Genomic DNA, 27,771 nt, shown 5'->3' with positions numbered 1-27,771 from the left:
GAGGAATTCATCTGCTTCTTGGTCCTTGACATCATCATTCTAATGACATCATAATCTTTGCCATAGCCACGAACTTAAAGTGAGGAGTGGGAGCTGCTGACTTCTCAATGAGCCCCCATCATCCAGTTACTTGCATATATCTAGTAACACCCTCCCACCCTGGCACCGGTGAGAGAGAGAGACAGAATGGTTTCTAAATCAATGGTTTGCCATGGAGTTGTATTGCTTTAGCTTGCTAAACTGATGTGCTTCCTTAAGAACTGAGCATCAGCACAGAATCTGAAGCATAAAAAGGTTAAAAGGAAATTAGAGAGGGAGAGATCGTGTCTAGATTAACCCTGGCCTGTTCTGGATTAATGATTGCCCACCATTTGACCTTGTAAAGGCTGCCGGTGGTGTGTCTTCTCCACACCCCAGGATTACATATTGGCAATGTGGTTTCTTGTTTAATTGTCTGGATTCCACGGGCCCATTTTAGTAAGGGAGAAACTAAGTCAAACAGTCCATCAAGTTCCTTTGTCCCGTAAGCTCGAGCAGCTCTTTTAACTATGGTAAGTGCAACACTGGCTGACAGTAATGTGTTTTTCAAAGGGAGGGTGTTTCTTTAAACAAATACACTGGCTTGTGAAGTAAGCCTCTTAAGTATCGGTAAGAGTTTACCACAAATCATAAAATGACTGGACTATCCTTATCCTGAAATTAACTTCCACACGTGTATAGACTCTCAAAGGAGAGCATGCAAACTCTGCACACTTTTTTCCAGCCACAGACACTCACTCCACTGTTGTTGATTAGAGTTTTATTGGCTTGGCAGCTATGCTACATTGATCTAAGGGTGAGAGGAAACTCCCTAGCAGGGATGCTGGGTCAAAAGCCCTGCTAATGGCATGTGGCTGCCTGATATCTATGAATGCTTAATTTTATGCTCCATACTTTTTTTTCAGCTCTTCTGCTTTTGCTATGTAATTCTTCATGGCATCGGCCTTGCTCATCCCTTTGCGTCCATTCCAGGCCTCCCATTTGGCTTTGCCTGTTACATCGGTTGCACAAGGGCAGGGAATGTTGATGTCCCCGATGGTGGCTTGTTTGTAGAGACTGTAAATCTCCAGTTTTTCTTGCTCTGAGATCGGAACCTTCATTTCCCTGACCATGGCAGCGGCTTTCTCAAATTCCGCCTGAGACATGGTGAGAGCTCAGCGTCAGGTCTGCTCCTTCCTTCCGCGGTGGAGGGCTTGCCAAGATTCTCAAGGGCTGACCCAGGCCACGAGAACTGGAATGAAAGAGAGTTGCAACAGCAGAGTAAGATTTTTTTAAATGCCCCAATGGAAGAGTGTAACTGCCTTTAGCAGGAGCAATAAAATTTTCAAATGGCCTTAAAATTAATCCCAGATTAGGGGAGTTAAATTTTTACAGTCAGTTCTTCTTGGACCTAGCACTACTTTCCCTTCTGGAGACAGGATGGTGGGGTCTGTTTCTCTTTATGTATGGCAGTTAGTCTACTGGGATAAACATGGGATAAAAATATAGACTGTTTATAAATATATCTGCTTTGTAAAGTGTGTGGCCATTTATTCATTAGAAGCCTGCTAAACATATGGACAGGTTTAGTCTCCCTTTGTAACCAGTGTGGAAGAAGGTTGAAGGAAGACTTGTTCAAAGAAAACAAATTGAGCTAGGAATTTGGTCTTAGCTCTATCTATGTCAGTCTGGGCTTCAGGGGGGTTGTTCTGGATTTCTGCTAAGAAGAATTTAACCCTCTGTGCCTATATATTCGCAGTTTGCCTCAGAAAGAAGTGGCATTGCCAACTGTTATGCTATTTGTTTTTCTTAAAGCCCCAGCTGCTGGAGTCAGGTGATCATCTCACAATCTTCTCTTTCATTTAAGAGGGGGTAGAAAAATGTAAATTTTTGTCCCTGATCATTCCAGAGAAAAACCTGAAAATGGTGACTCTTAAACATTTAAAAATCCAGAAGGCAAATAAAAAGAAACCCAATATTATTTTAAAGTTAATTTTTAGGGGGCCTGACACATGATCTTGGAAGCTTTGAGTTTAGTAGCACTGGAAAAGAACCACAACCCCACCTTAACCCCATAATGAATTTTTGTGCCTCAAAGGACAGTCAGTCACGTGTAAACAGCTGTGATATATGCCTCTTAGTTAGTACAGCAGTGGAAGTTTTTATGCTGTACTAAAATAGATATGTATCAAGTGCCCTGTCCTAGTACCTAGCTAAGCAATGCACATATGCCTGTTGATGAAAGTACTTCTCTATAACCAATTGCTGGCTGGTTGCAGGCTTAAGTTAAGTTCCTTAAGAGGCCTGGGCCATCTGTTTCAAAGCTGGGTGCACCTAAATAAGAGTGGCCCAGTTTGCTCAGCATCTCCTAAGCCCAGGCTGGTTCAGCTGAGGTGCCTCAACACTCTGGCTTTCCGGGGGTGGTTCTCCCAGCCCCCTTTCATTAAATTTAAAAATGATGCCCTAGCACACACCCCAATTTCAGGGGTGTCAGGGATTCTGTGAGTCCCAGAGCCTGGGAGCTCCCAGCCCAGCGCGTGTCCTGGGGAAGCGAATCTCCCTGTCCAGGACTCAGACTTTGACCCCAGCAGGGGCAGGCCAATATGGGGGGGGGGGGCTGAGAGTTTTAAGAGGGGAAGATTTTCAGTGTCTGGGGGAGGAGCCCCCACCCAGGAGCCGGGCGAGCGGGGGGAATTACCGACCGCTCTGCGATCGCCGCTCCGTGCAGTGCTGGGGAGGCGCCGGCAGAGCCCGCTGCGCCGCCTCGCTGCGGGGAGCCGCGGCCACGTGGCTCGCAGGCGGCGGCTGGTCGGGAGCGTCACAGAGCCGGGCGCGCCTGGCTCACAGGGCCCGCCTCGGGGAGCCGCGCCGCCGGGCCCGCCCCTGCCCCGCCGGAGGAGCCGAGAGGCCGGGCCATGGAGCTAGGTGGGTGCTTCGCTGGCGGCGCGGGGGAGGGGGTGTCGGGACACGCGGGGGGGGGCGTGCGTGGGGACACGCAGCACCTTAAACCCGCCTCCCCTGCCGGGGGTTTAATCGCTCGCTCCGGAGTAGAAAGTCGCTCCCACGGTCCTGGCCTGGCCAGGCGCCAGGTACGTAGCGCAGCTCGTCTAGCCCGGCGGTCGGGCGAGCTACCCTGCCCCCGCGGAGTTGCATCACACGAGGCTGGCTGATCCCAGCAGGGCACGAGCCTCCCCCGCTTAAATTAGGACCCTGGGCTGAGCTAAGTCATTGCACCAGCTGGCTGAGGAGTCAGCAAGGCGGTTAGCAGAAATCAGACCAGCGGGAGAATCGTTTGCCTTGTTAGTACCCCCCCTATTGCATGCCACAAAAAAAGGTGCTTCAGGGATTTTGATTCCATGTGTGTGCGTGAGAGACAGACACTGGCAAATTCCTCCTTGCTCCTCGTGTGGCTCATGCTGTTGCTAGAATGGCCTGCCAGCCTCGCCGACAGCGTGTGAGGAGCAGAGGGTACCTGCCTGGACAGGAGGTACATAATGCTTGTAGAACGTGATAGCGCAGCCAGTAATGCCGTTTGGAAATGGTTCGGTGGGGACACGGCCCCTTCTGTGAGCAGGCAGTGTAAACAGACACAGAGATTCGAATCCAGTAACAAATACACACCAGCATCCTACAGGGAAACCCCACCTACTGTAGGAATCCAGTGCCAGTCCCCTTGATCTCTGCACTGGAGATTTAGAGCCCAAAGCCTTAGGCCAATGGGGTATGTTCTATTAGGAGGAGAATTCGCAGAGTCAGTGCAGATCAGTGATTGTCTTGTGGCAGTGTTTTAGCCACAGGACTTCCCTGGAAGCAAGGCCTAGCCTTTCCTCTGAGGTGGGCACTTATATGCAGGATCCTTGCAGGGGTGTCCTGGAATGCAGCTCACATCTTAGAGCTGTGCAACATTCCACCATGCTGGTATGTTAGTCAGACATTGCCGCTGATGTGTGACCTCGCGTGAGTGACTTAACTTGTCTGTGCCTCTAGTGTACATGAGCCTGACAGTAGCACTCCTCCCACATCCCCCATGAGATCCTCTCTTGGAAAGTGCTGTATAGGCTCAAAGTCTCACAATTCTGTATTTACGTACAACACCAAAGCAGGGGCCAGTGCCAAGCAGACACAGTGACTTTAGGCAGTGGGGCCACTGTATTCCTTCCCCATCCCTCAAGAAGCCTGTTATGCACCTTTTGCCTCCATAGCAGTGGAGGGGCAGTTTCACAGATTCCTTCCCCCTCCGGATTAGAAACCTTGAGTTCTCTGTATGTGAGAGAGAAGTGGTGAGGCTGGCGAGCTTAGAAACCAAAGCCCTGTTTGCGCACTGTGGACAATACTAATCCCGTGGCACGTTTTGTAAGAAGAGGAGTTGACACTGGTGTCCAGAGCCCACCCCCAGCAGTTGCATTGTGTGTTCAGTGCATGGGCATTGGTACACGTTGCCCCTGGCCTGCCTGCATTTCAGTGCTGTATAATTTGTAAAGTGCTTTCGGACTATAGGCTCTATAGAAACACAGGGTGATACTACAATCATCAGCTGGAAAACATCCCTTTCCCTGCAAGCTGTTGTGCATGTGTGCACCTGTGTAATCCTCTTTCCCTGACACTCCCAGGCTATGCTATGCGAATGAAGGAGCTACTGCAACGTGTGTAAACGGAGGGTGTTTTTTTGTGTAATTGGTATGTCTGTTTGGAGTTCAGGACAGTCGCATGATCTCTCTAATCCCTAGATCTGGTGGACTTGCTGCATTAAGGGTTAATACGAGGTTGTTTTTCCCCCTATAAGATGGAAGGTTGAATCTTTTACTTCCTTGCAGCATTTCCGTAACAATCCATTAACATTCCCCAATGTAAGTTAGTTTAAGTAAACTATTTGTGTTATAGCAGTGCCCCATGCTAGGCGCTGTGTGTACACATAGAAAGAGACAGTGCCCGCTCCAAAGAGCTTGCAGTCTAAGGAGATGACACAGAAGAAGTTCCAAGGAGTTCCAGAGGTTGACTGTGCGTTGTGTGAAGAAGTACTTCCTTTTGTTTTAAACCTCCTGCCTATTTATTTAATTTGGTGACGCACAAGAACCAGAGGATGTTGTGAAGGCCAAGACCATAACAGGGTTCAAAAAAGAACTAGATAAATTCAAGGAGGATAGGTCCATCAATGGCTATTAGCCAGGATGGGCAGGAATGGTGTCCCTAGCCTCTGTTTGCCAGAAGCTGGGAATGAGCGACAGGGGATGGATGACTTGATGATTCCCTGTTCTATTCATTCCCTCTGGGGCACCTGGCACTGGCCACTGTCGGTAGACAGGATATTGCACTAGATGGACCCTTGGGCTGACCCAGTAGGGCCGTTCTTATGTTCTTAAGAAAGATAGGAGAAAGGAAGTACTACTAGCCCCATTTACAGACTGAGTAGCCTGAGGTCAAACAAGGAGGCTGTGGCAGGACATTGAAACCAGCTCTTCTGAGCCCTGGTCTAATCACAAGGGCATCCTTCCTCTCAGATTTAATAGCATGTCTGTGTGTGCTTCTCTTTAAACAGGACCCTTGAACATCTGTGAGGAAACAACCATTCTGCATGGTGGGTTCCTGCTAGCAGCGAAGTTGTATCATCCCAAAGCATTGACAGAGTTGGCCAAATCCGACTGGCCCCTGGTCGGGCAGCCTATAACCGATGCCTTGAAGGAGATATGCACCAGCCGTTCCTCTTCCCCATCCCAACCCAATGTGTGGAAGAAGAAAGCGGTTATCATCATCTGGGCCAAAATCCTCTTCCCCTGCCCCTCGTCCTCCGCGGGCCCCACCTCAATCGACCAACGGTGGAAGGAAGATGTCTTCTTCTCGGCGGGCAGCACGATCCCGCGTATAAACCACACTGTCCTCTTCGAGCTGCTCAAGGCTCTGAATGCGCCACGGCTCTTCGTGCAGCTGCTGCTGGCGCTGCCCACAGCGGTGCGTCAGCAGGAGCTTGAGCTCTTTGTCAAGTACGTTGTGAATGAGACGTCCCTGGTGGACGTCGCCTTCTTCCTGGACGTCTGGTGGGAGATAATGAAACACACGGAGGGCGAGCAAGACAAAATGATCCTGATGTTCAGCACTCTGGCCCATCAACACCTGTCCGAGTCTCCAGATGAGCCCTGCCACCCCGCAAAGAGATTCAAGGGTGACCCCTTCTCCCTGCAGAGTTCCCCCTTGGCCACTGGCCTGTTGACAGTTCTGATTGACGGGCTAAAGCAGCTCTACGGGAGCATCGTCCTCCCCAAGATGAAGTGCTGTGCTCTCGCCAACCTGGTGGAGCTGCTGTCGGTCTTCACCGTGATAGAGCGTGAGTCCAGCTCGCTGCCCGTCAAAGCATACCTAGACAAGATCGCATCCGTCGTCGCTATCTGGAACGACGACAGCGAGAACCGGTACAACAGAAGGGGTCTGGAAGAGAAAGTGAAGGAGGCCGAGAGGAGCGTGAGCTTGCTGTCTGTGGTCAAGCTATCCAGCGAAGAGCTGTTTGTTGGCTTGAGCTTCCTCCGTAGCTTGCTCCAGGGCTGGGGGGAGGAGCTACAGGGCATGCTGAACAACCACAAAGAGATCTGCTACGAAAGCTACCGACTCCTTGACAGCCTCACTGCCTTCGGGAAGAACCTGATCTCCTTTGCCAAGTCTGGAGACCTGAGTGAGGACGAGAAGCAGATGGTGTCAGAACTGGGACAGATCATTGTGGACTTCCTCAAGAAGATCAATCCAAAGCTGAAAGGCAGGAATTCAGACAGCAGTGTCATGGCTTTGGTTGCCATGGCAATTATTGAGAAGAGGATGGACCGGCACATGGAAATGTGCTCCATTTTTGCTTCTGAGAAGGCCTGGGCCTTTTCTAAGGACTGGGTCACCTGCCTTGTTAAAAACAGAGCCCTCTTCCAGAAACCGGAGCTGGTCTTGCAATTGCTGGAGACCACCGTGACTTTTAGCCTGTCTGCTGATAACAGAGAGAGCAGGGAGCGGCAGAGTCAAGTGATCAAAACCATTCTGGAGTGTTACGCTGAGCTTCCACTACCCGACAAGAACAAAGTGATCTCGGGCGTCCTGGCTTCTTGGGGTGGGCAGGGCCTGTCCTTGAACTTGAAGGTGTTCATGGAAGGTTTTCAAGAGGAGCTGAACTTGGCTTTCAACCAGATCACGCAGAGTGCATCAGATCAAGGTCTCACCAAGGCTGTCGCCTCTGTAGCAAGGCTGACTCTGCTCCACCCGGAGGCAACGGTGAAGAAGGTCTGCAACCTTGCTGTCGTCAACCTGGGAACGCACCAGTTCCTAGCACAGATCCTGTGCTCCTTCCCGGCGCTGAGCTTCCAAGAGGCACGAGACGACCCAAACCGGTCGGGCAGCCTGCTAGAGAGATGTCTCAAGGAGACTGTTTGGGGGAGACTCTCCTCCGCTAAGGAAAAGGAGCAGTTTTTAGAGTTCTTGGCCTTTCTCATGCAGCCGAGTTCAGGTCATCCGCTCCTCTCCCCCGCAGAGGTGACCAAAGCCTTTGTCCTTCCCCATTTGAAATCAGACTTTGCTCACATCGAGCTGAGCTTGCAGATCCTCAGTAAGGTTCTGGAGGTCCAGCCTGATTCAGAGGAACAGTGGCTTAAGTCCTGCTACCCCTTCCCGCTCCTTCTGGGCCTCTGCAAGCTTCTGGATGGCTACACGAAGTACTGGCACCGGTTCAGGGACCAGCACTGCCCTTCGCTGGAGACCAAAGACCTGATTGCCACCACCCTCTCTCAGCTCTGCGAGATGGTGGGGCAGGAAGCTGCCCCCTCCCCAGAAGTGTGGATCCATTCGCTGGCGTGGCTGCACCGGAAGGTCGAGCTGCTGGACTGGACTGTTGGTCTCCGGCTGAAGAAGCTTTTCGGAGATCACTTTAAGAACGAAGTCCCGGCTACCCTGTTTCAAATTTGCAAGCTCTCAGAGGACGAGTGGACGTCCCGCCCCGCCCCGGCATATGGGGCAGGCAGCGGGCTCCTGGCTTGGATGGAGTGCTGCTGCATATCCACGGCGCTGAGGGAGCAAATGCTCTCTCTCCTCACCGTTGATGTGGACAACCCAGAAGAAGTCAACTTGTTCAGCAAAGGGTTCCTGGTTGCCCTGATACAGGTCCTTCCGTGGTGCAGCCACAGCGAATGGAAAAGCCTCACGCAGGTGATTGAAAGCCTGCTGCAGAGGCAGGTCCTTCACGTACCTTATACCCTGGAGTACGTGCAGTACATGCCGCTGCTCAACTTCAAGCCTTTTGCCCATTATCTCCAGTTCTCTGTGCTCTTCTTGAGAGGATTCCAGCTGCTCTGCAGCTCCAGCTGCTCCAGCTGGCTGCCGGCAGAAGCCTGGCAGCACGTGGTGAGACTTTACAGCAACAGCCTCACTGACCTGCTGGGCTCGGTCAAGAGGGATTCCCTCTCTCACTGGCACTCTGCCGACGACAAGAACCCCACGCAGGAAGTGTCCTTCATCTATATCCAGGTGTTCTGCCATGTGCTGCACGTGGCGGCCATGCTGCCAGATGACCGCTCCGGTGAGCCGCTCTTGGTTCTGGCCTTGGAAATCCTCTCGCAGTACGAAATGCTCAGTGCCTCTGACAAGTCCCTGAGCAGCGCACTCAGGAAAGCCAACGAGAAGCACTTCCTGGAGTCCATCACTGACAACGTCAGCAACAAGGAGCTCCGGGCCACGCTCCTGCAGAAGCTGAGCAAGCTGTGAACCATCCCAGGTGGCAAGCAGGTCACAGATTACACCTGGAGCGTGTCTCAGCTCCACAGATCATCAAAGCTCAGAGGCATGACAGAATGAGACACACCGGTGTTGAACAGAGCCTAAACCCCACAAAGATGAGGGAACGTTACTTGGAGATTTGTAAGATCTATAATAAACCTTTTCTTTTGGACTTGTTTGCGTAGCTGTATTTTTTTTAACATGCCTGGGAGTGTCATGGTGCATTTAGAAATTGATGTCTGCGTCCTCTGTGAAACCTGCCAGTTAAAATAGCCTCCATTTTAGTTGTTCTTCAATTGCACCCGCAATTCCAATCTGGCCTTTTAATATCTTGTTACTGTGTTTGCTGTTAAGGAGTTCCGCACCAGGCCTATGGCCCTGTAACCCTAATCCAGAGACGCTCAGCCTCCATTGGCTAGTCAGTAACCGGGCCCCCTGCTAATACTGTCAGCAAAAGGGGCTTAGATCCTCATGGGCAGATTGCAACGTCACCACCTGCCTGCTGGGGAAAATTAAGTGATACCCCCAAATCTCTAGCAACTTGGTAATGAATTTGGGTTGCTTCTATGCTGGGCTGGATTCAGACTGGTAACCCTGACTCGCCCTCAGCCAGCTAGAGCCTCTCTACCCAGAAAGTCCACGTTGTACAAGACAGATTCCCCGTCCAGTGGCTCTGAAAAGAGGTCTTTATTGGTCTCTCTTCCGACAGGCGTAGTAGTGAGTAGGGACAATGTTAGTGCAAACTTTAAAATGCCTCAAGGGCTTTTTTCCTTTCTGTTACATAAGGCAAATTATTTGTAACAAAAACAGCAAGATAAAAATGCCTGCAACACTGAGAGCATGTTACAAAGTGGAAACCCACCCGTCTGACTGGCCTGTGTAGTTAATAATAATAAAAACAAAACACGTTACTAATCCGACAGTCATTGCAGTGACGCGTTGTTAGAGCGAAGCTTGGAAAGAGCCAATTCCTTTATTCTTCCAGGAACATGTGACTATGTCCGGGGTAAGGCCTGATGGAATTGGGATTCGGAGAGCTAAGTGCTTTCAAACACAGTCTTCAGCTCTTCCCCAGCCGCTGAATAAAAGCTACAAGGCAGCCTATCCTTTGTAAACTCCCTGCTCCACAGATAGGTAAGGGCCAGGTTCGCCCCTGGTGGAGCTACTCACTTCTGTGGAGTTATTCTCCAGGGACGAATGCAGCCCGTTAGTGCTGGCACCCAAGGTTACAAAGAGCTGGTGACTGTCCTGGTGTTTCTTGTGCATATGGTGATTGTCCATCAGGGGTGTGTGCTCAGAGTGGTTGGCGTTTTGCTTGTGCGCCTGCTAGGGTCTTTAGTCCACGGTTATAAAGAAAGATCTGGTTCTCGGCCTTAAGCAAAGTGCTGCAGTCTGGGGCTGGTCTTGCAGAGGGTGTGGTAATAAGCAGGGTCAGGGGAAACAATTAGTCAGTGCAGCAGATACTGTGGGCCCAAGTCAGCACTGGTGTAAGGGGGCATAGGACTAGACTAGGGGTGTCAGTCAGTGACCACTGTTCTGGTGCTGCCACCTCTAGCAGCTTGTTGCATTTCACCTATAATTCCTAGCTCCAGTTTCTTCTCTCTGGTTCTTTTCGCCAGGGCTGAGTTAGTGGGTTGGGTAATCACAGACCTGGGGAAACACTGCACTTGGGTCTGCATGGAGCGTGGCCAAGGGACAAACTCGTGCTTAGCAGCAACTAGAAACTTCCCCAGGGGCAATGGACCAAATTCAGCCATGGCACAAGAGCAGTGTAAGGGGAGTAGACGGTTCAGAACGTCACCCCCTTTTCTGTTCCCTCAGGGCCAGATTCTGCTCTGAGCTGGAAGGGTGTAAATCAGAATAACTCAGAACCTGAGCGAGGTGAACCTGCCCCTCAGTATGTGTGACACACTGGTTTTCCACAACTACAGATGGTCAGATCACACCAGTGACACCCCCCACCCCCACAGGTTACACCCAGCACTGAATTTGGCCCAGCATCTTCTGTGGGCATTGCACCCACTTCTGCCAGGTCTGGGTCTGTGCCATAGTCTTTCAATGCCAATTTCACCTACTAATTGACTGGAATATTTATAACCAACCCTCTTGCCTCCCCTCTCTCCCCTTTAGCATTTCATTGACCAATAGCTAGAGAGTCTGACCACAGCGAGGCTCTTTAGTGCTTCACCTACATAACCCTCCCACTAGCCAGGTTCTCCCGCAGACAGAAGGACACAGGACACTTGAGTGTTACAGAAAGAACGTCCTTCTGTAACAGGCTGGTGCTGCTTCCCTGAACTGCAGCGGAGACAATACAGCTGCTTTAAAGTAAAGGAGCCTCCTAATACTAATGGGCAATGATGTTCCGGTCCCAACCTGGTATCTACAACACTGATTTTAATGGCAAGGCAGCTGGGAGAAGAGCCAGGATGCTGGCTTAGTCTCAAACCTTGTGGTCTGCAGCCTCTGCCGGCGATTATCTATTCTTGTCGGACGGCGAACTGCTGTAGAGTCGGACAGCTTTCCTGCAGATCAGCACGAACCAGTAGAGCTGTGGGGCGATGAGAGAGGCATTGGCCACGTTGCAGTGCATGGGGATGTGGAAAGGCACCATGTAGATGGGAATCCCCGTATGCCTGGCGTAGGCCCTGTACATGAATGGGAAGAGGACGATCCGGCAGAGGAAGAACGTCACCAGGATGAGAATCCCATTCACCTTGTGCAGGAGCGTGTCCTGCATTTTTAGCTGCAAAAGAAAGAAAAGTGGGGGGGAACGCACGGTAAATGCTGCATATAAAGAGTGACTGTCCATTTCTATGTCACTGATTATTATCCCTGCAGTATTGTAATGCATGGAGACATACAGGCATGTAGGGAAACAGTCCTTGCCTCAAAGAGCTTTCAATCTATGGACCTGAGCTAGTACACAGAGAAGACAATGGAAAGACTCATTGGCTCCAAAGAGCTTTGGATCAAGCCCATGGATGAGACAGCCTGTGAGGGCAGGGTGACTGGTGACAAAGGATTTCCTAAAGAAAGAGGATCGGTGAGGAGAGCTGCTGCTTTTTGGCTGGTGCCTAGTTAGTGAGGACTTAGTCCACCCATCTTTGATTACAGTCTGATGGAAGTAAGTGGAAACTAGGACGCCAGTGTGGTCTTAAAACAGGGGTTTCCAGACGTGTAGATCACAAACAGTTACTGGGGGGGGGTCCTGACCAACTGCTTTCCTCCCAATGTTAAATGAAAGAGGGCTCCTAGTTGGATGGAAAGCAGTTCCAGGTGGGTCCTGGGGTGGAAAAGGATGAGAACCACTGCTGAATTTCCCAGGTAACCTTGCTGTTAGCATTAAGGCTTTTTTTATCCCAATATTTACAGGGAGAGCAGCATGGGTAAAACAATACACCCCACCCCATTCTTTTTAAAGATACATATAGGCCAGGCCTACCTGCATCAGGATTTTGCCCAGTGACACGAACGGAGTGCTCAGTTCCGCCACAAAGATGCAACCAACAAAGAAATCTCCAAGCTCTCCTCTGAGGTACTAGAAGAAAACAGAGTGATTAGTGCAGGGACCTTCTTCGTGGCCAAGTGAGGCCCAGTCCAACTCCCACTGATGCCAACTGGAGGCTTCCCGGTGCTTTCAGTGGCATTGGCTCACACCCCTCCTGAACAAAGCTGGAAGGAAGGTAACTTTAAGGATTACCATGGGGATTGCGGCTTCTCTGTTGGGTCCAGATTGCCCCCCCCCCCCAAAGGTGGTCTTGGAAGCAAAGATTTCTAAGCTTGTTGAAGATACTAATCAATGGTGATAGATACAGATCAAAGGTACACAGACTGATTAAAGCTTCCACTTGACTACATTTTATGTTCAGACTAAACTGGTTTCAGTCCTGATAGGTTCAGAATAAGTCAGAGCAGAGCATGGCATGTGCTGCTTGTAGACTCTGCAAAAGGAGGTGGAGGACTTTGTCTGTCCCATCTTTAGAGTCCCACCTACTAGTCAGTCTGTGAAATGTCCTAAATGGGAGAGATGTGGTGTCCCCTGTGTTTCCAGGAATAGGTGCTGGAACTAGTGGTGCAGGGGGTGCTGCAGCACCCCCTGATTTGTGGTTTCCATTATAGCCAGGATTTACAGTTTGGTTCAGAGTCCAGTGGCACCTTATAGACTAACAGACGTATTGGAGCATGAGCTTTCGTGGGTGAATACCCACTTTGTTGGATGCACCAACGAAGTGGGTATTCACCCACGAAAGCTCATGCTTCAATACATCTGTTAGTCTATAAAGTGCCACAGGACTCTTTGCTGCTTTTACAGATCCAGACTAACACCGCTACCCCTCTGATAGTTTGGTTCAGTGGCTCTCAGCACCCCTGTTCCCTGGTAGAAGAAGGTGCCCTACAGCAATGGTTGACGGGGGATGACCATGGAGCTGCACAGATGGTTCAGGAGCAGAGTGAAGTGGATGAGATGGAGCTGGGTGTGGGGAGTCCAGCTGCTGCAATGGGGTACAATTAACGGTGAAATCCAAGGCAAAACTCCCAGGGATGTCTATAGAACCAAGATTTCACCCCTGTGTTTAGAGGTAATGGGAATCAACAAAGACCACAACTGAGGGCACCATGTGCCCATGCGTTAGTCCCAGCCTGGAACCAGGTGAGCGCTTCACTGTGTGTCTCACTCTTATGTTCGGTTAGACTGGCAATCCTGATTGCTGCCCCTACCTGCGCGACGGGTGTGAGGACAACAAGAATGAAGAGATGGTGCGTCACCATGAGGCGATCCTTTTCCAGGAAGCTCCTCATGCTGGCCAGTGAATGCTTCTTCTCCGAGGTGTCTTTGCTTTTGTGCCAATGGCAGAGATACATGACGTATATGTCGTAGATCATGTATGGGACGATGACCCAAACGTACTCTACTGCGAGCCAGTACCTAAGGGGAGGAAGTGATCTTGCATTACCATAGCCTCGTGCACACGCGGATGGCTGGAAGATGGAGGAGATCGATGTGCCTGGCTCACCAGAATGATACTCCAGGTTTAGTCTAGTCTAACTCCATTGTCTGCAAGGCCCAAAGGAAAACTTGCTTCTAATAGGCCAACGCCTACCGTGGACACCCACTTTACCCTGTTGCTCACATTTCCATTACAATTTTGTTCAACCTTTACTTCAAAAGCTAAGCTGTGGCTGCTACTCTGCAGAACATCCCCTATCAGAGGATTTCACAGCACTTCCCCCAAGGTATCGCCCCCCTGCTGAACTGACAGAGAAACTGAGGCATTCAGAGACAAAGCTGCTTACCCAAGGTCACTTCAGTGCCACAGCCAAAAACAGAACCCAGGAGTCCTGAGCTCTAACTAGCTAAGAAGCTACCTCAGCATTGCCACAGGTTAGCAGGCAGCTCCAGTGTCCTGCCAGGTTCTGAGTGCTCTGGTCCTGATGCAGCATTTTACAGGATTGAGCTCTTCAGCCCTTGCTTGAAGGGAGAGGTACTTCGCGCAGGAGCAGTCTCACGATTCAGATGGGGCACTAGTAAATGCTACCTAGTGTGGCTTATAGAACTGGGCTTGTAACATTGCTGTGCCTCGGTTTCTCAATCAGTAAAATGAGGACAAGAGTGCTTACCTACTCCACATTCATTACTGTTTGGAAAGCACTTCGGGATCCCTGAGTTAATCCCTGTTAGTTACTTTTGAGATCTCTGCCTGCCAGGTCTGAAAGAGAACCGCAGAGTATTTTATTTATGCAATAAAATCCCCCAGGATGTGGGGTTATTGGGGAAACAGCCGCATGCGGCAGCCTGTTCTCAACGTATCTTGGTGTCACAATTGCACAACATGGAATAACTGTAACTGATGCCTTGCAAAGAGAGAGGAGCCCTTGTAAGAACTGCTGGGAATGTTACTGATCAATAACTTCTGTGCAGAAATGTGTTCTGAGGCCTGAACAACCTCTGGTGGCTTGATGTCTAAAGAAACGTTTTCCTTCCATTCCTATTTCAGATGGGGGGTGGGACAGGCCAGAAGGGATCACCACCTCATCTACTTCCTCCTGTGCATCACAGCAGCCCCCCCAGCGTAAACCCAACAACCAAAATTAGACTAAAGCATTACAGTCCATGGTTACTCTGTATTTGTACAGCACTTGGCACTTTGTGGCCCCAGTCCTGGTCAGGGCTTCTAAGAAGGGCCACGGTACCAGTAACAAAATAATCATTCTTTGCCTATAGATACTGAGTTTCTAATTACTGTGATCTTGAGATACCCCCTTGTAACCGAGTTCCAGGCTGTGTAGACCCCTTTCTGAGCTTGTTCCATGACCATAGCCACTCAGCTCCTGTGTGGAACTCGGTTAAATATTGGTTGACAATCTAAGGCTCTGGCTACATTACAGAGCTTACAGCTGCGCTGCTGTAGCACTGCTAGTGCAGATACTCTAAGCCAACTGCAGAGTTCTCTCCCGTTGACTCCAGCTTCTCCACACCAGCGCTTAGGTTGGTGTAACTGACATCACTTGGGGGGTGGCTTATTGACACCGCTGAGAGACACATACCGATTTAAGATGTAGTATGTACATAATCCCTGAATTATCCCTCCAGGCGTTAAGTCTGAATGGGGGACAGATTGATAAATATATTCCAATTGCCTTGAGCTATGATGATAAACAGGACTTTACCTGTTCACATGCAGCCACAGAGGGTTTTAACTGTGGCCTATCTATGCAATGGATTTTCTTATAATGAAAAGCTGTGACCTGCAGCCCTATGACTTACCCTGATCTCTTTAGATTTCACACAATAGACAGGGTTGAACAAGTGTGATAGTTGGATGGGAGATCTCAAATAATACCCACGTGTTGCAAGAAACAGTCCATTCTTTCCTCTGAGTTAATAATGCATCCCTAGTTGGGAGAGCTGTTTCCTTTGGGGTGAAAAATGGTATATATAAAGTGCCTTTAACATCTACTTTCAGTATTCTCAGTAGGTTTTTCTTGTTAGGAACTAGGACTTTCAGTAAGTGTGTTTAATATCTGTTGGGGAAATGATGATGTTCTCATTTTTTCTTTTTTGTCCAACTGAGCAAATTAAAATCTAAAATGCATCAGTGATGGGGGAGATTCCCTTATCCCATTTCCACTTTAAAAAAGAATGGTGTAACAGTGTCTGAGAGCATTCTAAAAGCCAACACTTTTCAAAGAATGGCATTACTGGAGCATTTCCTTACAGCTGATTTGAAGTGTTAGGGAAGGAGAACACAGGAAGTTTATTCCTAGCTACCCTGACACCCTTCCTCTTTATCATAAAAATCTATTTACGGGTTGCCTGCCAGCACCCCTTTCCGTGATTCTTGCATAGCCTTTGCAAAACTGCAGACTGGCTGTAATTTAGCTTAGGTTTAATTACCTGTCACGTACCACATCCTTGCAATTAAGGACAACAATGATCCCAGAAACAGTAGCCATGGTAGCTTGAACAGAAGACACCAGCCTGAAATTGACAAATAAGAAAAAATCATACCCCTGCTAATCTTGCTATGACTAGAATGAAAGAGCCTCAATGGTTGGAGGGATCACTGACAAAAAGGTGCATATTTACTTGATACCTACTCTGCACCCTTCTAGCGTCAAAAGTGATGGTACTTCTCTCCCCCCCCCCCCCAGTGTTTGTGTCTGAAACATGCCAATCCTTGGGTGATGTAAACTGACATGGCTCTATTGAAATCAGTGTAGTTGCATCACTTTATTATCAGCTGATGATATGGCCTGCAGTTTTTTTCAAGGCCTAGCCCTATTAAACACATTCCCTTGAAATAATAATGCAGAGTTCCTAAAATACACATGGTCTTGTCCAATAGCTGAACTGTGGTATGTTAAACTGTCCCTTCTCCAAAGAGTTTGCATTCTAAAGGTATGAGTAGGTATGAAACAGTACAACACAGAGCTGAATCATAGAATGTCAGGGTTGGAAGGGACCTCATGAGGTCATCTAGTCCAACCCCCTGCTCAAAGCAGGATCAATCCCCAGGCAGATTTTTGCCCTAGATCCCTAAATGGCCCCCTCATGAATTTAACTCACAACCCCGGGTTTAGCAGGCCAATGCTCAAACCATTGAGCAATTATCGCTAGCCCTCACATGCTGTTTGTTTCTGGGTGGCTCTTGCATTCACACACACTGTGTATCTGAGAACCATGCTGTGATGTTTTAGATGCACATCACGCAAACACGGGGGTTACCAGAAATGTGCTATTCTCTTCTAGATGTACATAACACACAGTCTGCACAAGTCAGAAATGATACGCTATTCTAGAGGCATGTTGCATAGACACACGCAGTCTACACATGTCAGAAATGTTATGCTGTTCTAGATGGGTGTTGCACAGCATCACACAGTCTCACCAGGTCAGGAACAAGCTCTTCTGTTCTAGGTGCTCATCATATCTGCACACTTTGTCCTTGTCAGGATAATGCTGCTCGGTTCTGTCCTAGATCGATGGGGATGTCTATACTTACATGTAGAGTGGATGCTGCATGCCCAGTTAGCACAGGTATCAATAGCAGAGATGGTGAAGTGGCTTAGGTGAGTAGTGCCCTACATGCCTGAACCTGCAGGGTCCGTACCCTATCCGGGTTCTCTACACGGCTATTTTAACAGCGTTGAGTCCCGCTGCCTCCTGCCAGTGCCTCCCCCACTGCGGAATGCTCCCCCTGCATGAAGCTACACACTGACACGTGTGGATGCAGCCTGCCTTTCACTATAGCAGGCGGCGCCTGGACGCTGCATGCCACCATTAAGGTAGATCTAGCGTCTCTCACACACGCTGCCCGGTCCTGGATATGCCCATCACTGCCCCATGCCAGCAGCACTGTGCTGTATCTCCCACAGGTTGGTAGCCAGCTGTGCCGACCCAGCCGGTCGCCTAAGAGACTCCGGATGACTCCCCCATGCCCCCGGTACCTGCTGCTGAGGAGGATCCGGTCCTTGAGGCTCCATGCCGGGGCAGCCCAGCCAAGACTCCGAACGCACAGAGCGAAGAGACCCGGGAAAAACACCGACGCGATCGCCAGCGTTTGCCACATGAGCTCGGCGGAGTGCCCTGCCCCGGCTCGCCCCGCTCGCGGCTGGGCGCTGACAGCTGCCGGGCGAAGGGCTCCCGGAGCGCCAGCAGCCGATGCCCAGCGGGACTCTCCCCGCACCTGGTTTGTCAACAGCAGGCCGGGCGGCGGGGAGGAGGAGCCGAGCTAAGGGTGGTGGGCGGTGTAGCGCCTCCTATCAGCCACTCGGTCAGCCACTCCCCGGGCCTTGCGCCTCTGCCCCCCGCGGTGGAACGCGCTTACACTGGGGGCTGCTCCTGCTGCGGATTCCGCCCGCAGAACGCTGGTGGCGCGGGGCTGCTCCTCGGCGTTCCACCGGGAGAACGTTCGTCCAGCGGAGGGGTCCGCCCACAGAACGCTGGTGGCGCGGGGCTGCTGCTTGGCGTTCCACCGGGAGAACGTTCGTACACGGAGGGTTCCGCCCACAGAACGCTGGTGGCGCGGGGCTGCTGCTTGGCGTTCCACCGGGAGAACGTTCGTACACGGAGGGTTCCGCCCACAGAACGCTGGTGGCGCGGGGCTGCTCCTCGAAGGGGGCGCCCGTGGAACGTTGAAACGCTTCCCCTGCCTCTGTGGAGTTCCCGGTTAAAGTCTGCGCGGTGCGGGAGGGGGGAAGCGCAAGCCATGCACAAGCCATGCACGGGTTACAACTTACCAGAGCCCTGGGGTGGCAGAGGTTGCGGAAGGGTGAGTGGGTGGAAGGCTGAAAGTCCATGGCAAAGCTGCCACTGACTTCGAGGGGGATGACGACAAAGGATAGGATCCTTTATTTACAACCACGCTATCTAGGACCTGAGCTCTCACTGAAGCTATAATGAAACCAGTTTTTTTTTAAATCCTCCACTAAATAAACATTAAGCTATTTATAATAATTTAATTTACTCGTTCAGAATACGCCTAAAAATTTACCAGCCTATGCACAAATGTGCTCCCCCTGCTCTTTACCACGGTGATGAAAAAGCTCGTGATATCGTATATCCTGTATTAAAAAACAAACACAAAAACATGTGGATGAATAGAATTTTGCAAGCTCAGGCTGATGTTGATAGTTTGTAAAAGTGCCTTGGAGATGCAAAATGCTCAGTGCTGTTCACATTAAAACACTGTCTGTGTTCCTAATGAGGTTACCTTAGGTCTGAGGTCTCCAGCACATTTTGTGCTGATTCTTGCCTCCATTTCATTACATTCTATCTCTTGCAGTCAGACTGTAAGCTTTGCAGGGTAGGGACTTTATTTTCTAATGTGTTTGCAAGAGGCCACATAAAGCATTAAATACATAATGGCCAGTGGCAACTCTGTGGGAAATTCGGCTATGCAACTACCCAACCTCATTTTCACAAGAGCTACTTTGCCAAGTAAAGCTGTGCACTTAGAAGTAGTAAAACAGGTTTGGCCATTTTAATCCACAAACTTCGCAGGCAAATGTAAAGTTCTGGTATTGCCAAACTAATCTGAGGATGAAACTATGGTAGGAAGATCAAAAGGGGCGGGGGGTATCTAACAGTGTGGTACTGGAAGATGTACCATAACCAGCATCATCTCCATCTTTCCAGAGAAGAGATTAGGCTGTTTAAATATATAGCTTTGCACTTCTATTGCATCCTTTATCTGAGGAGCTTAAAGTGTGGTAGAATCATCAATTAATTTAGTCTCAACACCCCAGTGAACCAGGGGAAACCTTGTTGTGGGTTGAGTTAAAACCTCATTCAAATTGATGTATGAAAACACCCTTCAATTAAGTTATTTGTAAGAGATGATTAAGGGGCTACCCCTAAAACAAGGCCTATTAGAGTCTGCCCAGAAACTAGTACCATGTGAGTGTGGGTTAATTCTACTGGGTATTGTAACCAGGTGTGAGAGAGAACATGCAGAACCTGAGAACAGAGAGAGAGAGGCAGAGTCAAAAAGGAAGAAAGCCAAGCAGTAGCCTGCAAGCACAGTGTTACCCTGGAAAAAGCTAGAGAGATTTTGGTCTGGTGTTGGCTAAAGAGGCTTTGGGACTGTAAATTAAGAAACTGCTGCTTTTGTTTTTAGTTCTTCCTGTGTTCTGAGAAGCAGGACTTTGTACATTTCTTGTAAATAAACAAGATTACATCAAAGAGAATACCAGATGCTATCAGTTTCTGCTTCCAAGTGGAACTTCGCCAGGGCTCCAAAATTTGACTAGTTGGTTCCGGTCAAAAAGAGGAAACTCTGGTGTTAGACATGGGAGTCAGTTTCTGAGGCAAGAGAGTGTGTAAACTGGTATGGCTGTTGAACCAAGATAGAGCAAATAATGGAGGTACTTGCAGAAATAAAAAATGAGCAGTGAGATTTATAACAAGACCTAAAACAGAAGCTGGAGGCTTCACAGAAGGAATGAAAGCAGCATCTGGAGGTGTTACAGAAGGATGACCTGCAGGCAGAGATGAAGTCTCTGCTGGAGCAACAGTTACAAAGCATCCAAACAGATTGGGAAGTCCAGCCACAACATGACCAGGTGAGAATGGTAAAAGAGATTGATGAGGTGACCAGCACTCAGACTGCCATAGACCAGAAGGTTTTCCATTTAAATGGCAGAGACCAAGTAAACTTTAGCCAACCCGGAACTTGCCAATCGAGATGAGCCACAGAGGAAATTGAAGAGTCACTGAGCACAATCCAAGGCAGCTCCTGGATGAGGAATTGGGCCAGCTGGAAGACTTGGATAGGACTGGACATTTACAACAGTTTTTTACCATTTGTAATCCACAGAGGGCCAGAGGGGAGAGGTCGGATTGTCCCAGCTCAGATAATACAAAAGCCCCACTACTTTTCAGGGGAAAACTCCTTGGGAGGCTCCTTTAGTTCAATCCAACATTATAGCTCAAATTAATGGTAGAGAGGAGGGACAGAAAGGGGGGTTGCTAACAGCCAGTTCAATGGTTATTAGCCAGGATGGGCAGGGATGGTGTCACTAGCCTCTGTTTGCCAGAAGCTGGGAATGGGCAACGGGATGGATCACTTGATGATTCCCTGTTATGTTCATTCCCTCGGGGGCACCTGGCATTGGCCACTGTTGGAAAACAGGATACTGGGCTAGACAGACCTTTGGTCTGACACAGTACGGCCGTTCTTAACTTAATCCCACAAAAAAGACGGAGTTATCCAGGCTTAGTACAACAAGCTATGGACATATGGTTTAGAGAGAGCTATCAATCTGAGCTGGCCAGGGCAAGAACCAAGAGTTAGAAAGAGGGGGAAAGAAGAAACCCAACTTGAACTGTCAGAGGGCCTGCAGAGATTTGTGTTCTTAGGACACTTGGATACCGCTGAGACCTTCCAGCATAAACTGGAGAGGGACCAATGTATAGATGCTCGGCAAGACTTGGACTTGCATATGAAGATCACCAAAAGGTGGCCAAAGACACTCCGAGAGGCTGTGGACTTTGCCACAGAACTTGAATCTTTTCTTGCCGTGGTTGTCCAAAAGAGGAAGCAGCTGCTAATGAGGAAGATGGAAGTGGATCACCATGAGTCCTGTAAGTACAGTTCTGTGTCTAATACATATGATGATAGAGGGGATTCTAATCTATTATCTGGTTTGTGACTGTGATGAACAATTACAACAAAAGATAAACGTGATTTCTTAAATAAGGAAAATTGGCAAAAATTAAAGGGAAGAAGTTAAATGTGGGTACTGTGACAAAACTGGCTACAAAACTATAAATTGGGGGAAGGCAGGCTGTTGCAAGTGTGTAGTGAAAGTCCCTCTCCCTTTTCAGGAAATCAGGGAGCCAGGGGAGACACCAAGCTGGAGGGGCAAAGCTTGGTGGTATGAGAATTAGCCACATAGTTTTTGTTTAGATCTGGGCAGTTGAACAACAAAAATGGGAGTTTGGCTATTGAGTGCGTAACAGGATGTGTTATGTGTATAGGGATAACCGACGCAGTCCCAAACATAAATTATTAGATTAGATATGCTAAAAAGGCTAGAGAATAGGGGATCCAAAAATGAACCACCTCATGAATCTCAGAGACAATGACTAGGGCATGGGCATGTGCACCTGTCCTAAAATTGGATTAGAAGATTGGATCTCTGGAATTTGAGCAAGAAGTTTTGATGACTGAAATAGTGGATGAGCTAATAACTAGCTTGGATTTCATTATGGCTAATAACTGTGTAATCAATGGCAAATTCAGTCTGTGGCAGTCCCTTTTAAAGATAGTTTATAGGCAATTGGGTTGCAGTGAACCAGTTGTCCTGTCCCAGGGGCAGAAACGTAACCATTATAACAGCTACATGGAATTGTGGCTTTCCAGCAAGAAGAAGAGTGGGAGTGGTTGAAAACCTTCTTTTGAGACCCAGGGCCTCGAAGAAATCAAAGGGTCTACACAGAAAAAAAAAAACCTGCCCCGGCTGTGAGTCTCAGAGCCAGGGTCAACTGATTCGGTTTCCTGGGGGTTGTGCCACAGGATTGAAAATAGCAGTGTAGATGTATGGGTGGCAGCCTGGGCTCTGAAACTCAGTGAGCGGGGAGGGTCTCAGCGCTTAGGCTCCAGCCCAAGTGGGAATGTCTATATTGTCACAGCAGGAGCTCAAGTCTGCTGACCCAGGCTCTGAGACTTGCTGTCACGGGGTTATGTTTTTTTGTTTTTTTGTAGACATACCTTTAGCTGCTAAAGCGCTTGTTGTTCTGAAATAAGAACTGATCCCTGTTGGTTTTGCTACTTGTCACAAACATTCAGCAATAGTAAAGAAAGGAAGCCATTCCAGTGGTCAGCAGAGTGATGTAGCATTTTCAGAATTGAAAAAGGCTTCTGGGATTGCTTCTGAGCACTGTAGTTAGGCCAACCTACACCCCAGTGTAGACATGGCTAGGTTGAAGACCTGCTAAATCAACCACTGATTGCTCTCCCGTTGTCTCTGGTACTCCACTGGAATGAGAAACATGATGGAAGTCGAGGGGAGGGCTTCTTCCGTTGACCCAGCGCGATGTAAACACCACAATAAGTTGACCTAAGGTACGTCAACTCCAGCTATGCTATTCATGTAGGTGGAGTTGCGTAACTTAGGTCGACTTAACACCGTAGTGTAAACCTTCCCTTTGAGAGGTCGATTACCTACACTGATGGGGAAAACTCCTTTAGTTGATGTAGGAAGTATCTACAGTGTGGTGCTATAGCAGCCCAGCTACAGTGCCATAGCTGTGTCACTAGCATAGGCAGACCCCTTGTTAGTTAAAACTGCATTCAAATTGATGTGTGAACACATACTTAATTTAAAATAATTGTAAGAGACCGTTAAGGGGCCACCCCTAAAACAAGGCCTATCAGAGTATGCCCAGAAACAAGCTTCATGTGGGCAGAGGGGTTCCACTGCGTATTGTGAATGACCAAGTGGAATTGGAAACAGAACAGAGAGAGAAAGGAAGAAGCAGAAAAACAAGAAAGCCAAGCAGTAGCCTGCGAGTGAAGTACGACCCTGGAAAAAGCTAGAGAGAATGTGGTTGTGGGTCTGTTGTTGACTAAAGAGGCTTGGAGCTGTAAGCTGAGAAACTGCTCCTTTTGTTCTTAGTTCCTCCTGTGTTTGGAGAAACAGGACTTTGTAGAGTCCTTTCAAATAAACAAGATCGCATCAAGAGAATACCAGACTCCATCAATTTCTCTTTCCAACTGGGCCCCAAAATGTGACTAGCTGCTGGGTCATCCCCATTTGACAGGCAAGGCAGCTGGCACATAAATAAGTTAACTAATTTGCACAAGGTCACAGAGCTGAGAACATGTCCATTTACCCTGACTCACAGCTCCCTTCTTTAATCACTAGATAAAGGTTCCTTGCTCGTGAGGTTTTCTCTGATACTGCTATACATCTGTGTAGAGTTCAGCCAAAGCAGACCTGACACACAAGTAGGGTGACCAGATGTCCCGATTTTATAGGGACAGTCCTGATATTTGGGGCTTTGTCTTATATAGGCGTCTATTACCCCCCCATCCCCTGTCCCGATTTTTCACACTTGCTGTCTGGCAACCCTACACACAAGATAGTGAAATCAGTTTGTAAATAAACATGAATATGAGTGTCAGGCACTTCCCTGGATGTTTTGTAAATAGCGTGTTGACCATCAGAGTTATTCCCCATCCAGATTTTAGGTGTATTAGCAGCACAAGTGAGCTCCTGTTCCAATAATTTTTGTACTGCCCCATGTCTATTCTCACCACCTTGTAATAAACACATGTAAGTGTAACAAAATCTTCCTAGGCAGTCATTTCCCATTTTGTATGTGTGCAACCGATTGTCCCTTCTTAAGTGGAGCACTTTGCATTAGTCCTTACTGAATTTCATGTGAATGGGAGCCTTTCCCTTTACTTTGACGGGTTTTGGATCAAGCCCTTTTGTAGGTGAGTAGCCCCATTGAGGTCAATGAGTAACGGTTGTGGGACTGGCTGCTATACTAAATTGGGGAAATTGTTTCAATTGTGTTTAAGTGAAAGTGTCCATTTAACAAGTCCATAAATCCAACTCATTTAAACTGTACCTCTGAAAGTTAGTCTATAGTGGGTCTGAAGCAGCAGCAGCAGCGTGCAGGAACATGTATTGTGATTGCCCATATTGTGTAAATCCTGTGAACAAACAAAGACATTAATTTTCCAAAGTGACAGGAGCAAACAAATCCCAGGATTGAAACAATTCAGGACAGGCAGGAGAATCCGGTCGATTTTTATTTCTTTATTTATAATATAAATCTGTATTTATTTATAGGCAATTTTTATGCTAATTTGCTTTCCCTGTTTTCTGTATTACTTTCAGCATTTCACATTATTGGGGGAGAACAAAAGCATGCTTGTGACACAGTGTGTGTTTCTGATTATGTTTCATTGATAACAATCTTTGCTTTCCATCAACCGTTACTGTTTAATTGTGTGTTCAGTGTTATCTTCTAAGCAACTATGGGGAGGGTTACTAAGTCCAAGGCCACGTCTTTGGTGTTACATATATATGAAATTTAAACTTTTTTGGTTTTGTTTTGTTTTTCAGAATGTTAAGAATGGGGAGGAGCTGTAGATGAGCAAGCCAAGTGTTTGTGATTTAAGTGTGCTCTGGGTGTACTGAGATTTTGATCATTGAGCAATTCCTGATCCATCTCTGAAGTGGCACGTCAGAAATAAAGGGTGACATTTATTATTACAGCAGGGTTTTCAAACCTTCCTGGAATGTGAACCACACTGCAAGATATTGTTTCAGTGTCCCCCTTTTGTTCCTAATTGTAGAATATGGCCACCCGGAGGGCAACTAGTGCAATTGTGACATGGGCAAGTCATACTGGGAAAGTACCGGTATATGAGGTAGGTTTATCTACTTTTAATACAATGTAGTGGCTGGGAAAGAGGCAAAATCAAACCATGTGACCAGCAGGTGTTCCACAGCCCCCAGTTTGAAAATCTCTGCAGTACAATGTTTAATAGGTTTGTTGCAGGATAAAGGTCTTACTTAGTGTGTGAGGTCTGCAGGCTACGTACCCTCAAACGCAAATACACACACACACACACACATAGTCGCACGGACTCAGTGGGGCTACTCTTGTGCAAAAATGAAGCATGCATATAAGTATTTGCAGGAATCTTTGGGACTATTTCACAGGAGTAAGTTCTGTCACTGTTCTCAGCCTCTGCACCTGTATTTCTCCTGAGTGGCCCAGGAAGGGCCCCACTCTCAGGCTTCCAGCTCCTGAGCCTTTTCGAGTGGAGACCTGTATTTCTTTCCCTTTGGACTGGGATTTCCCATGCTGCACTGTTCCCTGCCTTAACTGTGTGATTCCCAGCAGCGACAGGCTGCCCAAGCACACCCGCTTGCTTTCTCTTCAGAGATTGTCAAGAGTAATTGTCAACATTTGTAAGTTACTACACAGGTCTTTCTAAGCAAACCTATTTTATTCTTCAGGTAAAAGCACTAGAGAGGAAACATATTAACAAACAATAAAATAACTTACCCCATGCTAATAACCTTACCAGGCCCCAACCCCATTCTACAGTCCTTCTACACCCCAGCTACAGTGTTTCCTTCGTGGTCACAAGTTCTTCACAGCTTCGGCTCAGAACAACCACCCAGTCTTACAGAGCCTCAGTAGGCCCAGTCCTTCCAACTCTACCCCACGGATTGGGGTCCTCCATGGATCAGGAGACTTGTCCGTTTGCTGGATCAGGAAGAAAGCCCTTGAGCCAGTTTAAAACTAGTCTATTTATCCAAAAAGCCTTTCTTTGTCTGTTAGTCCCCAGACAATCTAGTTTGAACTAGTATATGTACACCTCTCCTGGGGTGGCTTCAAAGGGCTGATAACATAGGAAGTACATTAGCCTCCTCCTCCAACTAGAGAACACTGCCACAATCACACATGCACAATCGGCCAGCTCCAGACCCCAGCGTGCCAAGTGCGCGCTTGGGGCGGCATTTTGCCGGCAGGCGGCTCCAGCGGACCTCCCGCAGTCATGCCTGCAGGAGGTCCACCGGAGCCGCGGGACAGGTGGACCTTCCGCAGACGTGCCTGCGGAGGGTCCGCTGCTGCCGCGGCTCCGGTGGACCTCCCGCAGGCATGACTGCGGAGGGTCCGCTGGTCCCGCGGCTCCGGTGGACCTCTGCTCCACCGGAGCCACGGGACCAGGAGACCCTCCGCAGGCACGTCTGCAAGAGGTCCCCCGGAGCCGCGGGACCAGCATGCTTGGGGCGGCCAAATTCCTAGAGCCGCCCCTGTGCACAATTGTATTTTTAATACAATGGACCCCTAAAAGTATTAATCACTCTACTTCAATAAGGTTTAACTTCATTCAATAAAATTCATTTAGGATATTACAGGTTAGTGTCGGTCTGTCACAACTACAAGCAGGTCAGGCCCTGAGGCCCAGATCTTGAAAGGTTTGACCCTGGAGTTTCTGACTTTCATTTAAGAACAGGTTTTGAGAGTGCCAGCTTGGCAAGATGGGAGAGTGGCACCATGTAAAACTGAAACTAAACAAAACCCGAGTGCGATCAAAGGTCTGTGAGTAGTGGCGTTAGGAACTAATGAGTAAACAAGCTTGTTGGCCATAGGGAAATTTGCACTTGTCTGCACTGATGAGGAGGATCATCCAACAGGGAGTTATAACAGGATGTGCAGTCTCCATGGGCTACTCATCATGGTAGTTTAGCCTTATAGACAGACGTGTGGTTTGTTTGTTTTTTCCCCTCCCCCCCCAATCTCAAATCCTGGCACTTACAGCCTGGTTCTGATGCTAGTGTGGCCTAGTGGAACGGGCACCATACAGGGAATCAGAAGATTTGGTTCGGTTCCCTACTCTGCAACTGATCTGTTGTGAGAACCTTAGGCAAATCACCACGCTGTGCATTTGTTTCTGTTTCCATCTGTCTTGTCTAGTTAGACCATTAGCTTGGGAGAGCAGGGATGGTCTCTCACTATGTGTTTTCATAGCACCTAATGCATGGGGGCCTCTAGGAGCTACTGGAATACAAATAAATAAATATTATAACAGAATATAATACACTGCAATAATACCTGTGGTGAGTTCACTGGGGTCTCTGCTGGAGTGGAATTCAGAAGTGCTCTGCTGTGCTACATGAAAACAGGATTTAAGGCAGACATAATTATGCAAAGAAATATGTAATCAAGACAAACAGATTTTCATTAACGCTGTAAGGTGGTGGGCCAGCCTCAGCATTCTAGCACCAGGAGGAATAATGGACTTTTGATAAATGAAGGATCATTATAAGGAAAATACACGTTTTTTATTCTCAGGAGTGCTCTGAATACAGAACTGGGCGACAGGAGTTCAGTGCCCAGTTCTATCTGAATTCCCAACCTCAGGCAACTAATTCACCCTTCAAGCTTAAGGGTGATAACATCTCAGAGGGTCTGACCCTGTTCCCCTTGGGAGTCTTTCTGGCCACTCCAAATTTTAACACTAAAAGCAAGGGCCT

General features: G+C 48.4%; 4 protein-coding genes across 12 annotated transcripts in view; 2 read left to right on the top strand and 2 right to left on the bottom strand.

Moving 5' to 3' along the window:
* The first annotated feature begins 64 nt into the window (after positions 1-64).
* On the top strand, positions 65-8,926 carry GEMIN4 (gem nuclear organelle associated protein 4). 2 transcript variants are annotated; one of them, XM_044993368.1, is made up of 2 exons: positions 65-168; positions 5,555-8,926. In XM_044993368.1, exons 1-2 carry the CDS (start codon positions 108-110, stop codon positions 8,740-8,742), a joined length of 3,249 nt encoding a protein of 1,082 aa, XP_044849303.1. In that variant the 5' UTR covers positions 65-107; the 3' UTR covers positions 8,743-8,926. The 2 variants fall into 2 exon arrangements, with proteins under 2 accessions (XP_044849303.1, XP_044849305.1); XM_044993370.1 differs by lacking the exon at positions 65-168 and adding an exon at positions 2,811-2,943.
* On the bottom strand, positions 812-1,184 carry LOC123352890 (diazepam-binding inhibitor-like 5). The gene has a single exon (XM_044993386.1). It carries the CDS (start codon positions 1,182-1,184, stop codon positions 921-923), a length of 264 nt encoding a protein of 87 aa, XP_044849321.1. The 3' UTR covers positions 812-920.
* TLCD3A (TLC domain containing 3A) lies at positions 1,135-27,771 on the bottom strand. 8 transcript variants are annotated; one of them, XM_044993379.1, is made up of 6 exons: positions 17,707-18,811; positions 16,165-16,237; positions 13,477-13,684; positions 12,200-12,295; positions 11,204-11,500; positions 1,135-1,270 (listed from the first exon to the last, which is right to left on the bottom strand). In XM_044993379.1, the coding sequence occupies exons 1-5, from the start codon at positions 17,826-17,828 to the stop codon at positions 11,235-11,237; spliced, it is 765 nt and encodes a 254-aa protein (XP_044849314.1). In that variant the 5' UTR covers positions 17,829-18,811; the 3' UTR covers positions 1,135-1,270; positions 11,204-11,234. The 8 variants fall into 8 exon arrangements, 7 of the variants coding, with proteins under 7 accessions (XP_044849314.1, XP_044849311.1, XP_044849315.1 ...); XM_044993376.1 differs by having other exon boundaries at positions 16,154-16,237; positions 17,707-18,808; XM_044993380.1 differs by lacking the exons at positions 1,135-1,270; positions 17,707-18,811 and adding exons at positions 24,341-24,425; positions 27,350-27,771 and having other exon boundaries at positions 9,423-11,500.
* Positions 21,174-27,771, top strand: part of VPS53 (VPS53 subunit of GARP complex) — a 109,730-nt gene continuing 103,132 nt past the window's right edge. Inside the window, exons 1-2 of the transcript XR_006574312.1 lie at positions 21,174-21,343; positions 25,074-25,148. The gene's annotated coding sequence lies outside the window, so the exon portion shown is untranslated. The remainder of the gene's footprint in view (positions 21,344-25,073; positions 25,149-27,771) is intronic.

Source organism: Mauremys mutica, chromosome 19 (genome assembly GCF_020497125.1).
Source record: "Mauremys mutica isolate MM-2020 ecotype Southern chromosome 19, ASM2049712v1, whole genome shotgun sequence".
Classification (NCBI taxonomy): Eukaryota; Metazoa; Chordata; order Testudines; family Geoemydidae; genus Mauremys; species Mauremys mutica.
The sequence above is the reverse complement of the archived record's forward strand: the minus strand, read 5'-3'. Positions and strand labels throughout refer to the sequence as shown.

What these genes read in the sequence shown, in the direction of transcription:
- GEMIN4 (XM_044993368.1), top strand. Translation starts at nt 108, where the DNA reads ATGAGCCCCCATCATCCAGTTACTTGCATATATCTAGTAACACCCTCC. An exon ending in ACCCTCCCACCCTGGCACCG is followed by an intron (nt 169 to 5,554) that starts GTGAGAGAGAGA and finishes CTCTTTAAACAG; the next exon opens with GACCCTTGAACATCTGTGAG.
- LOC123352890 (XM_044993386.1), bottom strand. Translation starts at nt 1,184, where the DNA reads ATGTCTCAGGCGGAATTTGAGAAAGCCGCTGCCATGGTCAGGGAAATG.
- TLCD3A (XM_044993375.1), bottom strand. Translation starts at nt 17,828, where the DNA reads ATGTGGCAAACGCTGGCGATCGCGTCGGTGTTTTTCCCGGGTCTCTTC. An exon ending in AAGGATGTGGTACGTGACAG is followed by an intron (nt 13,685 to 16,153) that starts GTAATTAAACCT and finishes TCCTCCCCTTAG; the next exon opens with GTACTGGCTCGCAGTAGAGT. An exon ending in TCCTCACACCCGTCGCGCAG is followed by an intron (nt 12,296 to 13,476) that starts GTAGGGGCAGCA and finishes GTTTTCTTCTAG; the next exon opens with TACCTCAGAGGAGAGCTTGG.